The sequence below is a fragment of the Sinohyriopsis cumingii genome, chromosome 2, assembly GCF_028554795.1.
Source record: "Sinohyriopsis cumingii isolate HCF-2022 chromosome 2, ASM2855479v2, whole genome shotgun sequence".
Lineage (NCBI taxonomy): Eukaryota > Metazoa > Mollusca > Bivalvia > Unionida > Unionidae > Sinohyriopsis > Sinohyriopsis cumingii.
Genome location: NC_142962.1, coordinates 46,919,078 through 46,935,809, shown reverse-complemented (window position 1 = coordinate 46,935,809; position 16,732 = coordinate 46,919,078). Strand labels below are relative to the sequence as shown.

The 16,732-nt window shown below is 31.6% G+C and overlaps 1 protein-coding gene across 3 annotated transcripts in view; it reads right to left on the bottom strand.

Moving 5' to 3' along the window:
• The window catches only part of LOC149804769 (centrosomal protein 128-like), a 198,288-nt gene that overhangs the window by 113,389 nt on the left and 68,167 nt on the right, over positions 1 to 16,732 (bottom strand). For all 3 annotated transcript variants that reach the window (XM_089944256.1, XM_089944273.1, XM_089944264.1), the window contains 3 exons: positions 13,277 to 13,363; positions 12,703 to 12,762; positions 12,028 to 12,114 (listed from right to left, as the gene is read on the bottom strand). In XM_089944256.1, coding sequence (XP_089800382.1) covers positions 12,028 to 12,114; positions 12,703 to 12,762; positions 13,277 to 13,363 — 234 coding nt within the window. The remainder of the gene's footprint in view (positions 1 to 12,027; positions 12,115 to 12,702; positions 12,763 to 13,276; positions 13,364 to 16,732) is intronic.

Sequence of the window (16,732 nt, the reverse complement as noted above, 5' to 3'; positions counted from 1 at the left end):
TGGTTGTAAAGTATTTTATACCAAGGCATTATATGGTATATGTGGTGGTTGTAAAGTATTTTATACTAAGGCATTATATGGAGTATATGGTGGTTGTTAAGTATTTTATACCAAGGCATTATATGGTGTATGTGGTGGTTGTTAAGTATTTTATACTAAGGCATTACATGGTGTATGTGGTGGTTGTAAAGTATTTTATAGTAAGGCATTATATGGTGTATATGGTGGTTGTAAAGTATTTTATACTAAGGCATTATATGGAGTATATGGTGGTTGTTAAGTTTTTTATACCAAGGCATTATATGGTATATGTGGTGGTTGTAAAGTATTTTATACCAAGGCATTATATGGTGTATATGGTGGTTGTAAAGTATTTTATACCAAGGCATTATATGGTATATGTGGTGGTTGTAAAGTATTTTATACCAAGGCATTATATGGTGTATATGGTGGTTGTAAAGTATTTTATACTAAGGCATTATATGGAGTATATGGTGGTTGTTAAGTATTTTATACTAAGGCATTATATCGTGTATATGGTGGTTGTAAAGTATTTTATACCAAGGCATTATATGGAGTATATGGTGGTTGGTAAGTATTTTATACCAAGGCATTATACGGTATATGTGGTGGTTGTAAAGTATTTTATACCAAGGCATTTTATGGTGTATATGGTGGTTGTAAAGTATTTTATACCAAGGCATTATATGGTATATGTGGTGGTTGTAAAGTATTTTATACTAAGGCATTATATGGAGTATATGGTGGTTGTTAAGTATTTTATACCAAGGCATTATATGGTATATGTGGTTGTTGTAAAGTATTTTATACTAAGGCATTATATGGAGTATATGGTGGTTGTTAAGTATTTTATACCAAGGCATTATATGGTATATGTGGTGGTTGTAAAGTATTTTATACCAAGGCATTATATGGTGTATATGGTGGTTGTAAAGTATTTTATAACAAGGCATTATATGGTGTATATGGTGGTTGTAAAGTATTTTATACTAAGGCATTATATGGAGTATATGGTGGTTGTTAAGTATTTTATACCAAGGCATTATATGGTATATGTGGTGGTTGTAAAGTATTTTATACTAAGGCATTATATGGAGTATATGGTGGTTGTTAAGTATTTTATACCAAGGCATTATATGGTATATGTGGTGGTTGTAAAGTATTTTATACCAAGGCATTATATGGTGTATATGGTGGTTGTAAAGTATTTTATACCAAGGCATTATATGGAGTATATGGTGGTTGGTAAGTATTTTATACCAAGGTATTATATGGTATATATGGTGGTTGTAAAGTATTTTATACCAAGGCATTATATGGTGTGTGTGGCGGTTGTAAAGTATTTTATACCAAGGCATTATATGGTGTATATGGTGGTTGTAAAGTATTTTATAACAAGGCATTATATGGTGTATATGGTGGTTGTAAAGTATTTTATACCAAGGCATTATATGGTGTATATGGTGGTTGTAAAGTATTTTATACTAAGGCATTATATGGAGTATATGGTGGTTGTTAAGTATTTTATACCAAGGCATTATATGGTATATGTGGTGGTTGTAAAGTATTTTATACCAAGGCATTATATGGTGTATATGGTGGTTGTAAAGTATTTTATACCAAGGCATTATATGGCATATGTGGTGGTTGTAAAGTATTTTATACTAAGGCATTATATGGAGTATATGGTGGTTGTTAAGTATTTTATACTAAGGCATTATATGGTGTATGTGGTGGTTGTAAAGTATTTTATACCAAGGCATTATATGGTGTATATGGTGGTTGTAAAGTATTTTATACCAAGGCATTATATGGTATATGGTGGTTGGTAAGTATTTTATACCAAGGCATTATATGGTATATGTGGTGGTTGTAAAGTATTTTATACCAAGGCATTATATGGTGTATATGGTGGTTGTAAAGTATTTTATAACAAGGCATTCTATGGTGTATATGGTGGTTGTAAAGTATTTTATACCAAGGCATTATATGGAGCATATGGTGGTTCGTAAGTATTTTATACCAAGGCATTATATGGTATATATGGTGGTTGTAAAGTATTTTATACCAAGGCATTATATGGTGTGTGTGGCGGTTGTAAAGTATTTTATACCAAGGCATTATATGGTGTATATGGTGGTTGTAAAGTATTTTATAACAAGGCATTATATGGTGTATATGGTGGTTGTAAAGTATTTTATACCAAGGCATTATATGGAGTATATGGTGGTTGTTAAGTATTTTATACCAAGGCATTATATGGTATATGTGGTGGTTGTAAAGTATTTTATACCAAGGCATTATATGGTGTATATGGTGGTTGTAAAGTATTTTATACCAAGGCATTATATGGTATATGTGGTGGTTGTAAAGTATTTTATACCAAGGCATTATATGGTGTATATGGTGGTTGTAAAGTATTTTATACTAAGGCATTATATGGAGTATATGGTGGTTGTTAAGTATTTTATACTAAGGCATTATATGGTATATGTGGTGGTTGTAAAGTATTTTATAACAAGGCATTATATGGTGTATATGGTGGTTGTAAAGTATTTTATACCAAGGCATTATATGGAGTATATGGTGGTTGTAAAGTATTTTATACTAAGGCATTATATGGTGTATATGGTGGTTGTTAAGTATTTTATACTAAGGCATTATATGGAGTATATGGTGGTTGTTAAGTATTTTATACCAAGGCATTATATGGTGTATATGGTGGTTGTAAAGTATTTTATTCTAAGGCATTATATGGTGTATATGGTGGTTGTAAAGTATTTTATACCAAGGCATTATATGGTATATGTGGTGGTTGTAAAGTATTTTATACCAAGGCATTATATGGTGTATATGGTGGTTGTAAAGTATTTTATACTAAGGCATTATATGGAGTATATGGTGGTTGTTAAGTATTTTATACTAAGGCATTATATAGTATATGTGGTGGTTGTAAAGTATTTTATAACAAGGCATTATATGGAGTATATGGTGGTTGTTAAGTATTTTATACCAAGGCATTATATGGTATATGTGGTGGTTGTAAAGTATTTTATAACAAGGCATTATATGGTGTATATGGTGGTTGTAAAGTATTTTATACTAAGGCATTATATGGAGTATATGGTGGTTGTTAAGTATTTTATACCAAGGCATTATATGGTATATGTGGTGGTTGTAAAGTATTTTATACCAAGGCATCATATGGTGTATATGGTGGTTGTAAAGTATTTTATACCAAGGCATTATATGGTATATGTGGTGGTTGTAAAGTATTTTATAACAAGGCATTATATGGTGTATATGGTGGTTGTAAAGTATTTTATACTAAGGCATTATATGGAGTATATGGTGGTTGTTAAGTATTTTATACTAAGGCATTATATGGTATATGTGGTGGTTGTAAAGTATTTTATAACAAGGCATTATATGGTGTATATGGTGGTTGTAAAGTATTTTATACTAAGGCATTATATGGAGTATATGGTGGTTGTTAAGTATTTTATACCAAGGCATTATATGGTATATGTGGTGGTTGTAAAGTATTTTATACCAAGGCATTATATGGTGTATATGGTGGTTGTAAAGTATTTTATACCAAGGCATTATATGGTATATGTGGTGGTTGTAAAGTATTTTATACCAAGGCATTATATGGTGTATATGGTGGTTGTAAAGTATTTTATACTAAGGCATTATATGGAGTATATGGTGGTTGTTAAGTATTTTATACTAAGGCATTATATGGTATATGTGGTGGTTGTAAAGTATTTTATAACAAGGCATTATATGGTGTATATGGTGGTTGTAAAGTATTTTATAACAAGGCATTATATGGTGTATATGGTGGTTGTAAAGTATTTTATACCAAGGCATTATATGGAGTATATGGTGGTTGGTAAGTATTTTATACTAAGGCATTATATGGTGTATATGGTGGTTGTTAAGTATTTTATACCAAGGCATTATATGGTATATGTGGTGGTTGTAAAGTATTTTATAACAAGGCATTATATGGTGTATATGGTGGTTGTAAAGTATTTTATACCAAGGCATTATATGGAGTATATGGTGGTTGGTAAGTATTTTATACTAAGGCATTATATGGTGTATATGGTGGTTGTAAAGTATTTTATACCAAGGCATTATATGGTATATGTGGTGGTTGTAAAGTATTTTATACTAAGGCATTATATGGAGTATATGGTGGTTGTTAAGTATTTTATACTAAGGCATTATATGGTATATGTGGTGGTTGTTAAGTATTTTATACTAAGGCATTATATGGTGTATGTGGTGGTTGTAAAGTATTTTATAGTAAGGCATTATATGGTGTATATGGTGGTTGTTAAGTATTTTATACCAAGGCATTATATGGTATATGTGGTGGTTGTTAAGTATTTTATACCAAGGCATTATATGGTGTATATGGTGGTTGTAAAGTATTTTATACTAAGGCATTATATGGAGTATATGGTGGTTGTTAAGTATTTTATACCAAGGCATTATATGGCATATGTGGTGGTTGTAAAGTATTTTATACCAAGGCATTATATGGTGTATATGGTGGTTGTTAAGTATTTTATACTAAGGCATTATATGGTATATGTGGTGGTTGTAAAGTATTTTATATCAAGGCATTATATGGTGTATATGGTGGTTGTTCAGTATTTTATACCAAGGCATTATATGGTATATGTGGTGGTTGTAAAGTATTTTATACCAAGGCATTATATGGAGTATATGGTGGTTGTTAAGTATTTTATACCAAGGCATTATATGGTATATGTGGTGGTTGTTAAGTATTTTATACCAAGGCATTATATGGTGTATATGGTGGTTGTTAAGTATTTTATAACAAGGCATTATATGGTGTATATGGTGGTTGTAAAGTATTTTATACTAAGGCATTATATGGAGTATATGGTGGTTGTTAAGTATTTTATACCAAGGCATTATATGGTGTATATGGTGGTTGTTAAGTATTTTATACCAAGGCATTATATGGTGTATATGGTGGTTGTTAAGTATTTTATACCAAGGCATTATATGGTGTATATGGTGGTTGTTAAGTATTTTATACCAAGGCATTATATGGTATATGTGGTGGTTGTAAAGTATTTTATACTAAGGCATTATATGGAGTATATGGTGGTTGTTAAGTATTTTATACCAAGGGATTATATGGTATATGTGGTGGTTGTAAAGTATTTTATACCAAGGCATTATATGGTGTATATGGTGGTTGTAAAGTATTTTATACTAAGGCATTATATGGAGTATATGGTGGTTGTTAAGTATTTTATACCAAGGCATTATATGGTATATGTGGTGGTTGTTAAGTATTTTATACTAAGGCATTATATGGTGTATGTGGTGGTTGTAAAGTATTTTATAGTAAGGCATTATATGGTGTATATGGTGGTTGTAAAGTATTTTATACCAAGGCATTATATGGAGTATATGGTGGTTGGTAAGTATTTTATACTAAGGCATTATATGGTGTATGTGGTGGTTGTAAAGTATTTTATAGTAAGGCATTATATGGTGTATATGGTGGTTGTAAAGTATTTTATACCAAGGCATTATATGGTGTATATGGTGGTTGTAAAGTATTTTATACCAAGGCATTATATGGAGTATATGGTGGTTGGTAAGTATTTTATACTAAGGCATTATATGGTATATGTGGTGGTTGTAAAGTATTTTATAGTAAGACATTATATGGTGTATATGGTGGTTGTAAAGTATTTTATACCAAGGCATTATATGGTGTATATGGTGGTTGTAAAGTATTTTATACCAAGGCATTATATGGTGTATATGGTGGTTGTAAAGTATTTTATACTAAGGCATTATATGGTGTATATGGTGGTTGTAAAGTATTTTATACTAAGGCATTTTATGGTGTACATGGTGGTTGTAAAGTATTTTATACCAAGGCATTATATAGTGTATATGGTGGCTGTAAAGTATTTTATACCAAGGCATTATATGGTGTATATGGTGGTTGTAAAGTATTTTATAGTAAGGCATTATATGGTGTATATGGTGGTTGTAAAGTATTTTATACCAAGGCATTATATGGTATATGTGGTGGTTGTTAAGTATTTTATACCAAGGCATTATATGGTGTATATGGTGGTTGTAAAGTATTTTATACTAAGGCATTATATGGAGTATATGGTGGTTGTTAAGTATTTTATACCAAGGCATTATATGGCATATGTGGTGGTTGTAAAGTATTTTATACCAAGGCATTATATGGTGGTTGTTAAGTATTTTATACTAAGGCATTATATGGTATATGTGGTGGTTGTAAAGTATTTTATAGTAAGGCATTATATGGAGTATATGGTGGTTGTTAAGTATTTTATACCAAGGCATTATATGGTATATGTGGTGGTTGTTAAGTATTTTATACTAAGGCATTATATGGTGTATGTGGTGGTTGTAAAGTATTTTATAGTAAGGCATTATATGGTGTATATGGTGGTTGTAAAGTATTTTATACCAAGGCATTATATGGTGTATATGGTGGTTGTAAAGTATTTTATACTAAGGCATTATATGGTGTATGTGGTGGTTGTAAAGTATTTTATAGTAAGGCATTATATGGTGTATATGGTGGTTGTAAAGTATTTTATACCAAGGCATTATATGGTGTATATGGTGGTTGTAAAGTATTTTATACTAAGGCATTATATGGTGTATGTGGTGGTTGTAAAGTATTTTATAGTAAGGCATTATATGGTGTATATGGTGGTTGTTAAGTATTTTATACCAAGGCATTATATGGTATATGTGGTGGTTGTTAAGTATTTTATACCAAGGCATTATATGGTGTATATGGTGGTTGTAAAGTATTTTATACTAAGGCATTATATGGAGTATATGGTGGTTGTTAAGTATTTTATACCAAGGCATTATATGGCATATGTGGTGGTTGTAAAGTATTTTATACCAAGGCATTATATGGTGTATATGGTGGTTGTTAAGTATTTTATACTAAGGCATTATATGGTATATGTGGTGGTTGTAAAGTATTTTATAGTAAGGCATTATATGGAGTATATGGTGGTTGTTAAGTATTTAATACCAAGGCATTATATGGTATATGTGGTGGTTGTTAAGTATTTTATACTAAGGCATTATATGGTGTATGTGGTGGTTGTAAAGTATTTTATAGTAAGGCATTATATGGTGTATATGGTGGTTGTAAAGTATTTTATACCAAGGCATTATATGGTGTATATGGTGGTTGTAAAGTATTTTATACTAAGGCATTATATGGTGTATGTGGTGGTTGTAAAGTATTTTATAGTAAGGCATTATATGGTGTATATGGTGGTTGTAAAGTATTTTATACCAAGGCATTATATGGTGTATATGGTGGTTGTAAAGTATTTTATACCAAGGCATTATATGGTATATGTGGTGGTTGTAAAGTATTTTATACCAAGGCATTATATGGTGTATATGGTGGTTGTAAAGTATTTTATACCAAGGCATTATATGGTATATGTGGTGGTTGTAAAGTATTTTATACCAAGGCATTATATGGTGTATATGGTGGTTGTAAAGTATTTTATACTAAGGCATTATATGGAGTATATGGTGGTTGTTAAGTATTTTGTACTAAGGCATTATATGGTATATGTGGTGGTTGTAAAGTATTTTATACGAAGGCATTATATGGTGTATATGGTGGTTGTAAAGTATTTTATACTAAGGCATTATATGGTGTATATGGTGGTTGTAAAGTATTTTATATCAAGGCATTATATGGTGTATATGGTGGTTGTAAAGTATTTTATACCAAGGCATTATATGGTGTATATGGTGGTTGTAAAGTATTTTATACCAAGGCATTATATGGTGTATGTGGTGGTTGTGAAGTATTTTATACCAAGGCATTATATGGTGTATATGGTGGTTGTAAAGTATTTTATACCAAGGCATTATATGGTGTATGTGGTGGTTGTGAAGTATTGTATACCAAGGCATCATATGGTGTATATGGTGGTTGTGAAGTATTTTATACCAAGGCATTATATGGTGTATATGGTGGTTGTAAAGTATTTTATACTAAGGCATTTTATGGTGTATGTGGTGGTTGTAAAGTATTTTATAGTGAGGCATTATATGGTGTATATGGTGGTTGTAAAGTATTTATACTAAGGCATTTTATGGTGTATATGGTGGTTGTAAAGTATTTTATACCAAGGCATTATATGGTGTATATGGTGGTTGTAAAGTATTTTATACCAAGGCATTATATGGTGTATATGGTGGTTGTAAAGTATTTTATACCAAGGCATTATATGGTGTATGTGGTGGTTGTGAAGTATTTTATACCAAGGCATTATATGGTGTATATGGTGGTTGTAAAGTATTTTATACTAAGGCATTATATGGTGTATATGGCGGTTGTAAAGTATTTTATACTAAGGCATTTTATGGTGTATGTGGTGGTTGTAAAGTATTTTATAGTAAGGCATTATATGGTGTATATGGTGATTGTTAAGTATTTATGCCAAGGCATTATATGGTGTATGTGGTGGCTGTAAAGTATTTTATACCAAGGCATTATATGGTGTATATGGTGGTTGTAAAGTATTTTATACCAAGGCATTATATGGTGTACATGGTGGTTGTAAAGTATTTTATACCAAGGCATTATATAGTGTATATGGTGGTTGTAAAGTATTTTATACCAAGGCATTATATGGTGTATATGGTGGTTGTAAAGTATTTTATACCAAGGCATTATATAGTGTATATGGTGGTTGTAAAGTATTTTATACCAAGGCATTATATGGTGTATATGGTGGTTGTAAAGTATTTTATACCAAGGCATTATATGGTGTATATGGTGGTTGTAAAGTATTTTATACTAAGGCATTATATGGTGTATATGGTGGTTGTAAAGTATTTTATACTAAGGCATTTTATGGTGTACATGGTGGTTGTAAAGTATTTTATACCAAGGCATTATATAGTGTATATGGTGGTTGTAAAGTATTTTATAGTAAGGCATTATATGGTGTATATGGTGGTTGTAAAGTATTTTATACCAAGGCATTATATGGTGTATATGGTGGTTGTAAAGTATTTTATACTAAGGCATTATATGGTGTATATGGTGGTTGTAAAGTATTTTATACTAAGGCATTTTATGGTGTATGTGGTGGTTGTAAAGTATTTTATAGTAAGGCATTATATGGTGTATATGGTGATTGTTAAGTATTTATACCAAGGCATTTTATGGTGTATATGGTGGTTGTTAAGTATTTTATACTAAGGCATTATATGGTGTTTGTAAAGTATTTTATACTAAGGAATTATATCGTGTATATGGTGCTTGTAAAGTATTTTATACTAAGACATTATATGGTGTGTATGGTGGTTGTTAAGTATTTATACCAAGGTATTATATGGTGTATATGGTGGTTGTTAAGTATTTATACTAAGGCATTATATGGTGTACATGGTTGTTGTTAAGTATTTATACTAAGGCATTATATGGTGTACATGGTGGTTGTTAGGTATTTATACCAAGGCATTATATGGTGTATATGGAGGTTGTTAAGTATTTTATACCTAGGAATTATATGGTGTATATGGTGGTTGTTAAGTATTTATACTAAGACATTATATGGTGTATATGGTGGTTGTTAAGTATTTATACTAAGGCATTATATGGTGTACATGGTGGTTGTTAGGTATTTATACCAAGGCATTATATGGTGTATATGGTGGTTGTTAAGTATTTTATACCTAGGAATTATATGGTGTATATGGTGGTTGTTAAGTATTTATACCAAGGCATTATATGGTGTATATGGTGGTTGTTAAGTATTTTATACCTAGGAATTATATGGTGTATATGGTGGTTGTTAAGTATTTATACTAAGGCATTATATGGTGTACATGGTGGTTGTTAGGTATTTATACCAAGGCATTATATGGTGTATATGGTGGTTGTTAAGTATTTTATACCTAGGAATTATATGGTGTATATGGTGGTTGTTAAGTATTTATACTAAGGCATTATATGGTGTATATGGTGGTTGTTAAGTATTTTATACCAAGGCATTATATGGTGTATATGGTGGTTGTTAAGTATTTTATACCAAGGCATTATATGGTGTATACGGTGGTTGTTAAGTATTTATACTAAGGCATTATATGGTGTACATGGTGGTTGTTAGGCATTTATACCAAGGCATTATATGGTGTATATGGAGGTTGGAAAGTATTTTATACTAAGGCATTATATATGATACATGGTGGTTAAGAAATGAGGCTTAAAAAAATCACTGTCACATCTGTGAACTGCATTGTAATGATGTAACCTTCTGCTTATGCTGCCATTATATAAGAAATCCTAGCATGTATAGGAGCTAATTATTATGCACAAATTTCAGTTAAACAGATCAAAATATGTAGAAGGTATACAAATGCATTATGGCTATTATTACGGTAAAATTGTAAAAAGTGCTAATATTTCAATATGGCATACAAAAACTTTGACACAGAATCTTAATGTTGATGATCCACTGCCACAATAATCAGAGCAAAAATTATATATCTACATGACCTGAGTCTGTTAAGAGCAAACATTACATAGGATCTATGAATATATATCTACATATGTGCTGACAATTATCAATAATAATCTTAATAATAGGACTTAATGGCACCTTTAGATTAATTTCTCATTGGCTGATGGGGTTACAACATTTCTAGAAGAAATCAGTAACTTCCCATTGGTTGGGCTGGGTCACATGAATAGACAAATTCAAGGCAAAATGAGTAGTAAGAATTATAACATGGGGTATATTGTGAAATTTGGTCACAATACAAAGTGTATGTAAGGAAAGAACTGAGCAATCAAATTCATTTCAATTTTGGAGTCATCAAAATTTCGTATGTTCCTGTTGTAAGTCTGCAAATGTTTTTATATTGTTCTTAGATACTGTTTGAGAGGACAAACATTTGTTTGGACTGTTCAGTGGAAATATAAAGTGCTCATTATTTTGGACTATAATATTATTCTGGAACTGATGTGAATTATTTGAAGGAATTCTGGATGCCGCCATCTTGATAACATCATGATTCTTGATGGAACAGTACATTTCTGGTTTTGACATATATACAGAAATTTTCATTAATTTAGGACATTCATAGAACTTTATCAGGATTATTCTGGATTTGCTTCATAATACTATAAGTTCCTCTCACATTTTCATTTATAACTTTGAAAATTCTTTATTAAGTTTTAAAAAACCTTCGTGGTTTTGCTTCTTGCTATTACTCAGTTTATGGCCATGGTTTTACACCACCCTAGCAAATTTCTTCAAGAAGCTTTCTCCAAACGTTAACTTGTTTTTCACTTCATAAATAGGTATAAAGTAGAAGAGAAAAACACATAAATGTGCCACTATACCAAGGGGATATGTTAAGTGTCTTTTGACCTACCCAATTTTATCCTATTTGACATACTGGCTGTGGAAAATACATAAATAAAACAAGTTTTCATTGTAATAAATAAACTTCTTCATTTTTATACCTATTTAAACATTTGTGTAATCCTTCAGATAAATTCATGAAGCTTTTTTTAAAATTTAAGGAGTTATAAATAAATTCTAGTACTTTTCAAGAATAAAACCAACTTTTTTAAAAAAAATTTCAAGCAGTTTTCAAGTCAACCACTCCAAGTCAAGGAGTTTCCAAGTCAACCACTCCAAGTCAAGGACTTTTCAAGGTTGTACAAACCATGTACATTCGTCCTGCCATTCACAGGTTGGGTACAAAATACTATTAGATACATTCATTAGAACTGTATGGTTAAGGTTTGATCTGTGAAATATGATCTTATTGAGAAGTGGCTAGAATTTGCAGCACAGAATAAAATAAATACATTATAAAGAAGAATTTTTTGGCCAGATTCTGGCATTCGGTTGCCACGTATCCTAATGTATCCATAATAAATTTATTTACCTTCAGTGCCTGGAGAGCAGCTTCATACTCAGCCTTGTCCTTCTTGAGTCGTCGCTGCAGGTCCTGGACTATATGTGCCTCTCGGACCTGTAGCAGAATGACATATTATCATCAGGAACATTTGTGTAAACTGGGTTAAGACATCGCACTAGGCCTAACTGTATCAATATGAAAGGTCAATGATAAGTGGAATTATGCCCACTGTCTAATCTGGGTTTAATGAATTACTGCTAAACAAGGATTAACTGTATCAACATGTAAATGACAAGTGGAATTATGCCAACTGCCTAACCTGGGTTTATTATATTAAATTACCACTGAACAAGGATTAACTGTAAAGCCAAAGACAAGAGGATCTATACCCACCCTAGCATGTGGTCTTGGTGCATGCTTTTAAAAATTTGTAACCACTGTGCTAGAAGTTTTTCTGTCAGTACTTGAATTTACAGACAGCAGAAAATATGTCAACCCTGATCTAACTCATTCTAAAATTTACAGTAGTAACTTTTTGTTTCTATGTTGGTCCACTGTGTGTAGTCAGAAATAATTATTCAAGCCAGTAAAAGCTTAGATGAATTTCTCATAGCAACTGACAAAGCCAAGACTGATAAGGTGGACTAACTATGCATAATTAAAACAGATAATGAGGGCATCATGCTATTTCTCTATACTGACCTTGGTCTCATTGAGTTCCCTCTTCAAATTTTCTATATTGATACGACCATTCTCACGCTCCTGAAAAAAATGAATAAATATTAAAGTCACATAAACAAAACACTAACTAGATTAAAGATACCTTACTCATTTAATGTTATATTCCAAACTGTAAGGTTGTCCTCAGTCCCAATAATTACCCCTCCACAATGAATATAATTGACACCGAACACCAGTGGTTTTTTGCCCTTGTGATCTAAAATAGAGTTTACTCTAAACTACCACTCAGATGATTAAGTTACCTTGGTTTTGCTAAATTCTAAACATTATTTTGTTTCACCATGGCCAGCTTCACCAACACACCACCAATAACAATAAAAATTTAACAAATGTCTGATCATAGTTTAGATAATAATATTATCACATTTTAAGACAGAATGAGTGATCTAGTGGCCAATGAAAACATGTCTGCCTTCTGACGCACATCACTATTATCTGATTCAACCATCACTATTAGCACATTATATAACTAAAGCTATCATAGATTACCACCACCACCAACACAATTCCATGCCATTTGGCAGACAGATCTTACCTCATTCAGCTGGTGTTGATAGAGTTTGTTCTCCTCTCTTGCTGCCTTTTCTCGGTGCTGGAGTTCAATGTAGTTCTGTCGCATATCCTATGAACACATAGCAAACATCGTTATGTTTTTCAACAAAATACTGAATAATCAGAATATATTTTAGTAGAATATCATGATACAGAATAATGGCACATATTTTTAATTATAAACTTTACACGGCATATAGGATCAACTTGCATTCTCAGGTTGATATATATAAGCGCGAGTTGAAATGACTGTATAACTTAAATAAAGCCAGCAAGATCTGTCATTAAGCAAGAGCTTTTGAAAAACACACTGTTCTAAAAGTAACAAGCTGACAAAACCCAATCTTATCACTGACCTAAACTCTCAACATGATGCCAATGCATACTAAGTTCCATTAAGATATCTCATATGATTTGGAAGATGTTAACAGCCATGTGTGTGATGTGAGATGCATGACTCAGTTCATTATTTACAAGACTCATGTCTAGTCATGATAATAAGTCAATCAAGTGTGTGATGAAGAGATGCATGAGTAAGTTCATTAAATATAAGACTTATGTCTAGTCATGATAATAAGTCAATCATGTGTGTGATGTGAGATGCATGACTCAGTTCATTATTTACAAGACTCATGTCTAGTCATGATAATAAGTCAATCAAGTGTGTGATGAAGAGATGCATGAGTAAGTTCATTAAATATAAGACTTATGTCTAGTCATGATAATAAGTCAATCATGTGTGTGATGTGAGATGCATGACTAAGTTCATTATTTACAAGACCCATGTCTAGTCATGATAATAAGTCAATCATGTGTGTGATGAAGAGATGCATGACTAAGTTCATCAAATATAAGACTTATGTCTAGTCATGATAATAAGTCAACCATGTGTGTGATGAAGAGATGCATGACTAAGTTCATTAAATATAAGACTCTTGTCTAGTCATGATAAGAAGTCAATCATGTGTGTGATGAAGAGAAGCATGACTAAGTTCTTTATTTACAAGACTCATGTCTAGTCAAGATAATAAGTCAATCATGTGTGTGATGTGAGATGCATGACTAAGTTCATTATTTACAAGACTCATGTCTAGTCATGATAATAAGCCAATCATGTTAGTGATGAAGAGATGCACGACTAAGTTCATTAAATATAAGACTCATGTCCAGTCATGATATTAAGCCAACCATGTGTGTGATGAAGAGATGCATGACTAAGTTCATTATTTACAAGACTCATGTCTAGTCATGATAATAAGCCAATCATGTGAGTGATGAAGAGATGCATGACTGAGTCCATTGTTTACAATACTCATGCCTAGTCATGATAATAAGTCAATCATGTGTGTGATGAAGAGATGCATGACTAAGTTCATTATTTACAAGACTCATGTCTAGTCATGATAATAAGCCAATCATGTGTGTGATGTGAGATGCATGACTGAGCCCATTATTTACAAGACTCGTGTCTAGTCATGATATTAAGCCATGTGTGTGATGTGAGATGCATGACTGAGCCATTATTTACAAGACTCATGTCTAGTCATGATAATAAGCCAACCATGTATGTGATGAAGAGATGCATGACTAAGTTCATTATTTACAAGACTCATGTCTAGTCATGATAATAAGTCAATCATGTGTGTGATGAAAAGATGCATGACTAAGTTCATTATTTACAAGACTCATGTCTAGTCATGATAATAATCAATCATGTGAGTGATGAAGAGATGCATGACCAAGTTCATCATTTACAAGACTCATGTCTAGTCATGATAATAAGTCAATCATGTGTGTGATGAAAAGATGCATGACTCAGTTCATTATTTACAAGACTCATGTCTAGTCATGATAATAAGTCAATCATGTCTGTGATGAAGAGATGCATGACTTAGTTCATTATTTACAAGACTCATGTCTAGTCATAATAATAAGCCAATCATGTGTGTGATGTGAGATGCATGACTGAGCCCATTATTTACAAGACTCATGTCTAGTCATGATATTAAGCCAACCATGTGTGTGATAAAGACATGCATGACTAAGTTCATCATTTACAAGACTCATGTCTAGTCATGATAATAAGCCAATCAAGTTTCTTTGAGATACCTCAAATGATTAGAGAGATATGAAGTGTAAAGACACTTATCAAACAAGGGAAGGTAACTGTACTAATCTGAATTAAAAAACTTAATTTTACATGAGATACAAATTTGTATCATGATACAAATGGATACCAATTTTGACAACACTAGCTGGTCTTGTTCAGGATACATAAACTTGGGAAAAGTATCTTGGACAGACAAATGGACACAGTTTGTAAAAACAATGCACATTTATCATGTTAAATTAAAGTCCTTTAAATCTGCACTTAACAAGTTATAATGCTTGTTTTCACACTTTTATTCATAAACTCTGTTAATATATTTTCTGGAAAAATTTTTTCTCATGTTTCTAAATCAGGCTACACTGAAACTATTGTTAGAAACATGGCAATAAATCTTCTGCAAAATTTTATTATTAACTGATTTATCCAATAACATCAATCATCCATGGGGATTATGCCAATTAAACAGTATCTAATAACATCAACCATTCTTGAGGATTATGCCAATTAAACAGTATCTAATAACATCAATCATCCATGGAGATTATGCCAATTAAACAGTTTCTAATACATCAATCATCCATGGAGATTATGCCAATTAAACAGTATCTAATACATCAATCATCCATGGAGATTATGCCAATTAAACAGTATCTAATAACATCAATCATCCATGGAGATTATGCCAATTAAACAGTATCTTATACATCAATCATCCATGGAGATTATGCCAATTAAACAGTATCTAATAACATCAATCATCCATGAGGATTACGCCAATTAAACAGTATCTAATAATATCAACCATCCATGCATATTATACCGATTAAACAACAATCTCAAACTTGTTATTATTTATAATGTTAGGGTCACAATATACTAAAAATGAAGATCAAAAAGAACAAACAATCATCCAGTTTTGCAATGATGAAAAAAGGAAAAAGGTAGCCACATGCAATCTATTGCAAGAACTTGATAAAAAGGAAGTTAATTTCTTTTCGCTCAAGCTGTATGTAGACTACATATATATTTTAAAATAATGTAGCATCAAATGTCCTTTTTAAATAAAACACTTGACATAAACAAGAAACATTAACTTTGATAAAGAAAAGTTGCAGTGTTGTCCCATAACCACTATTTAGGGCAGGATGCTGGATGCCTGTCAGGGCAAGCCTTTTTTGAGAGCACCCATTGTATTCGAGGGGGCAGTTTTACATACTCCATTAGTGTATGGAAGAAAATATTTGCAGTGCAAGTGAAATGTAGAGTTAATTACATAAAGTTTACATCCGAAAGGCACATGTAGAATACTTCATAGTTTGACCTGCCTCT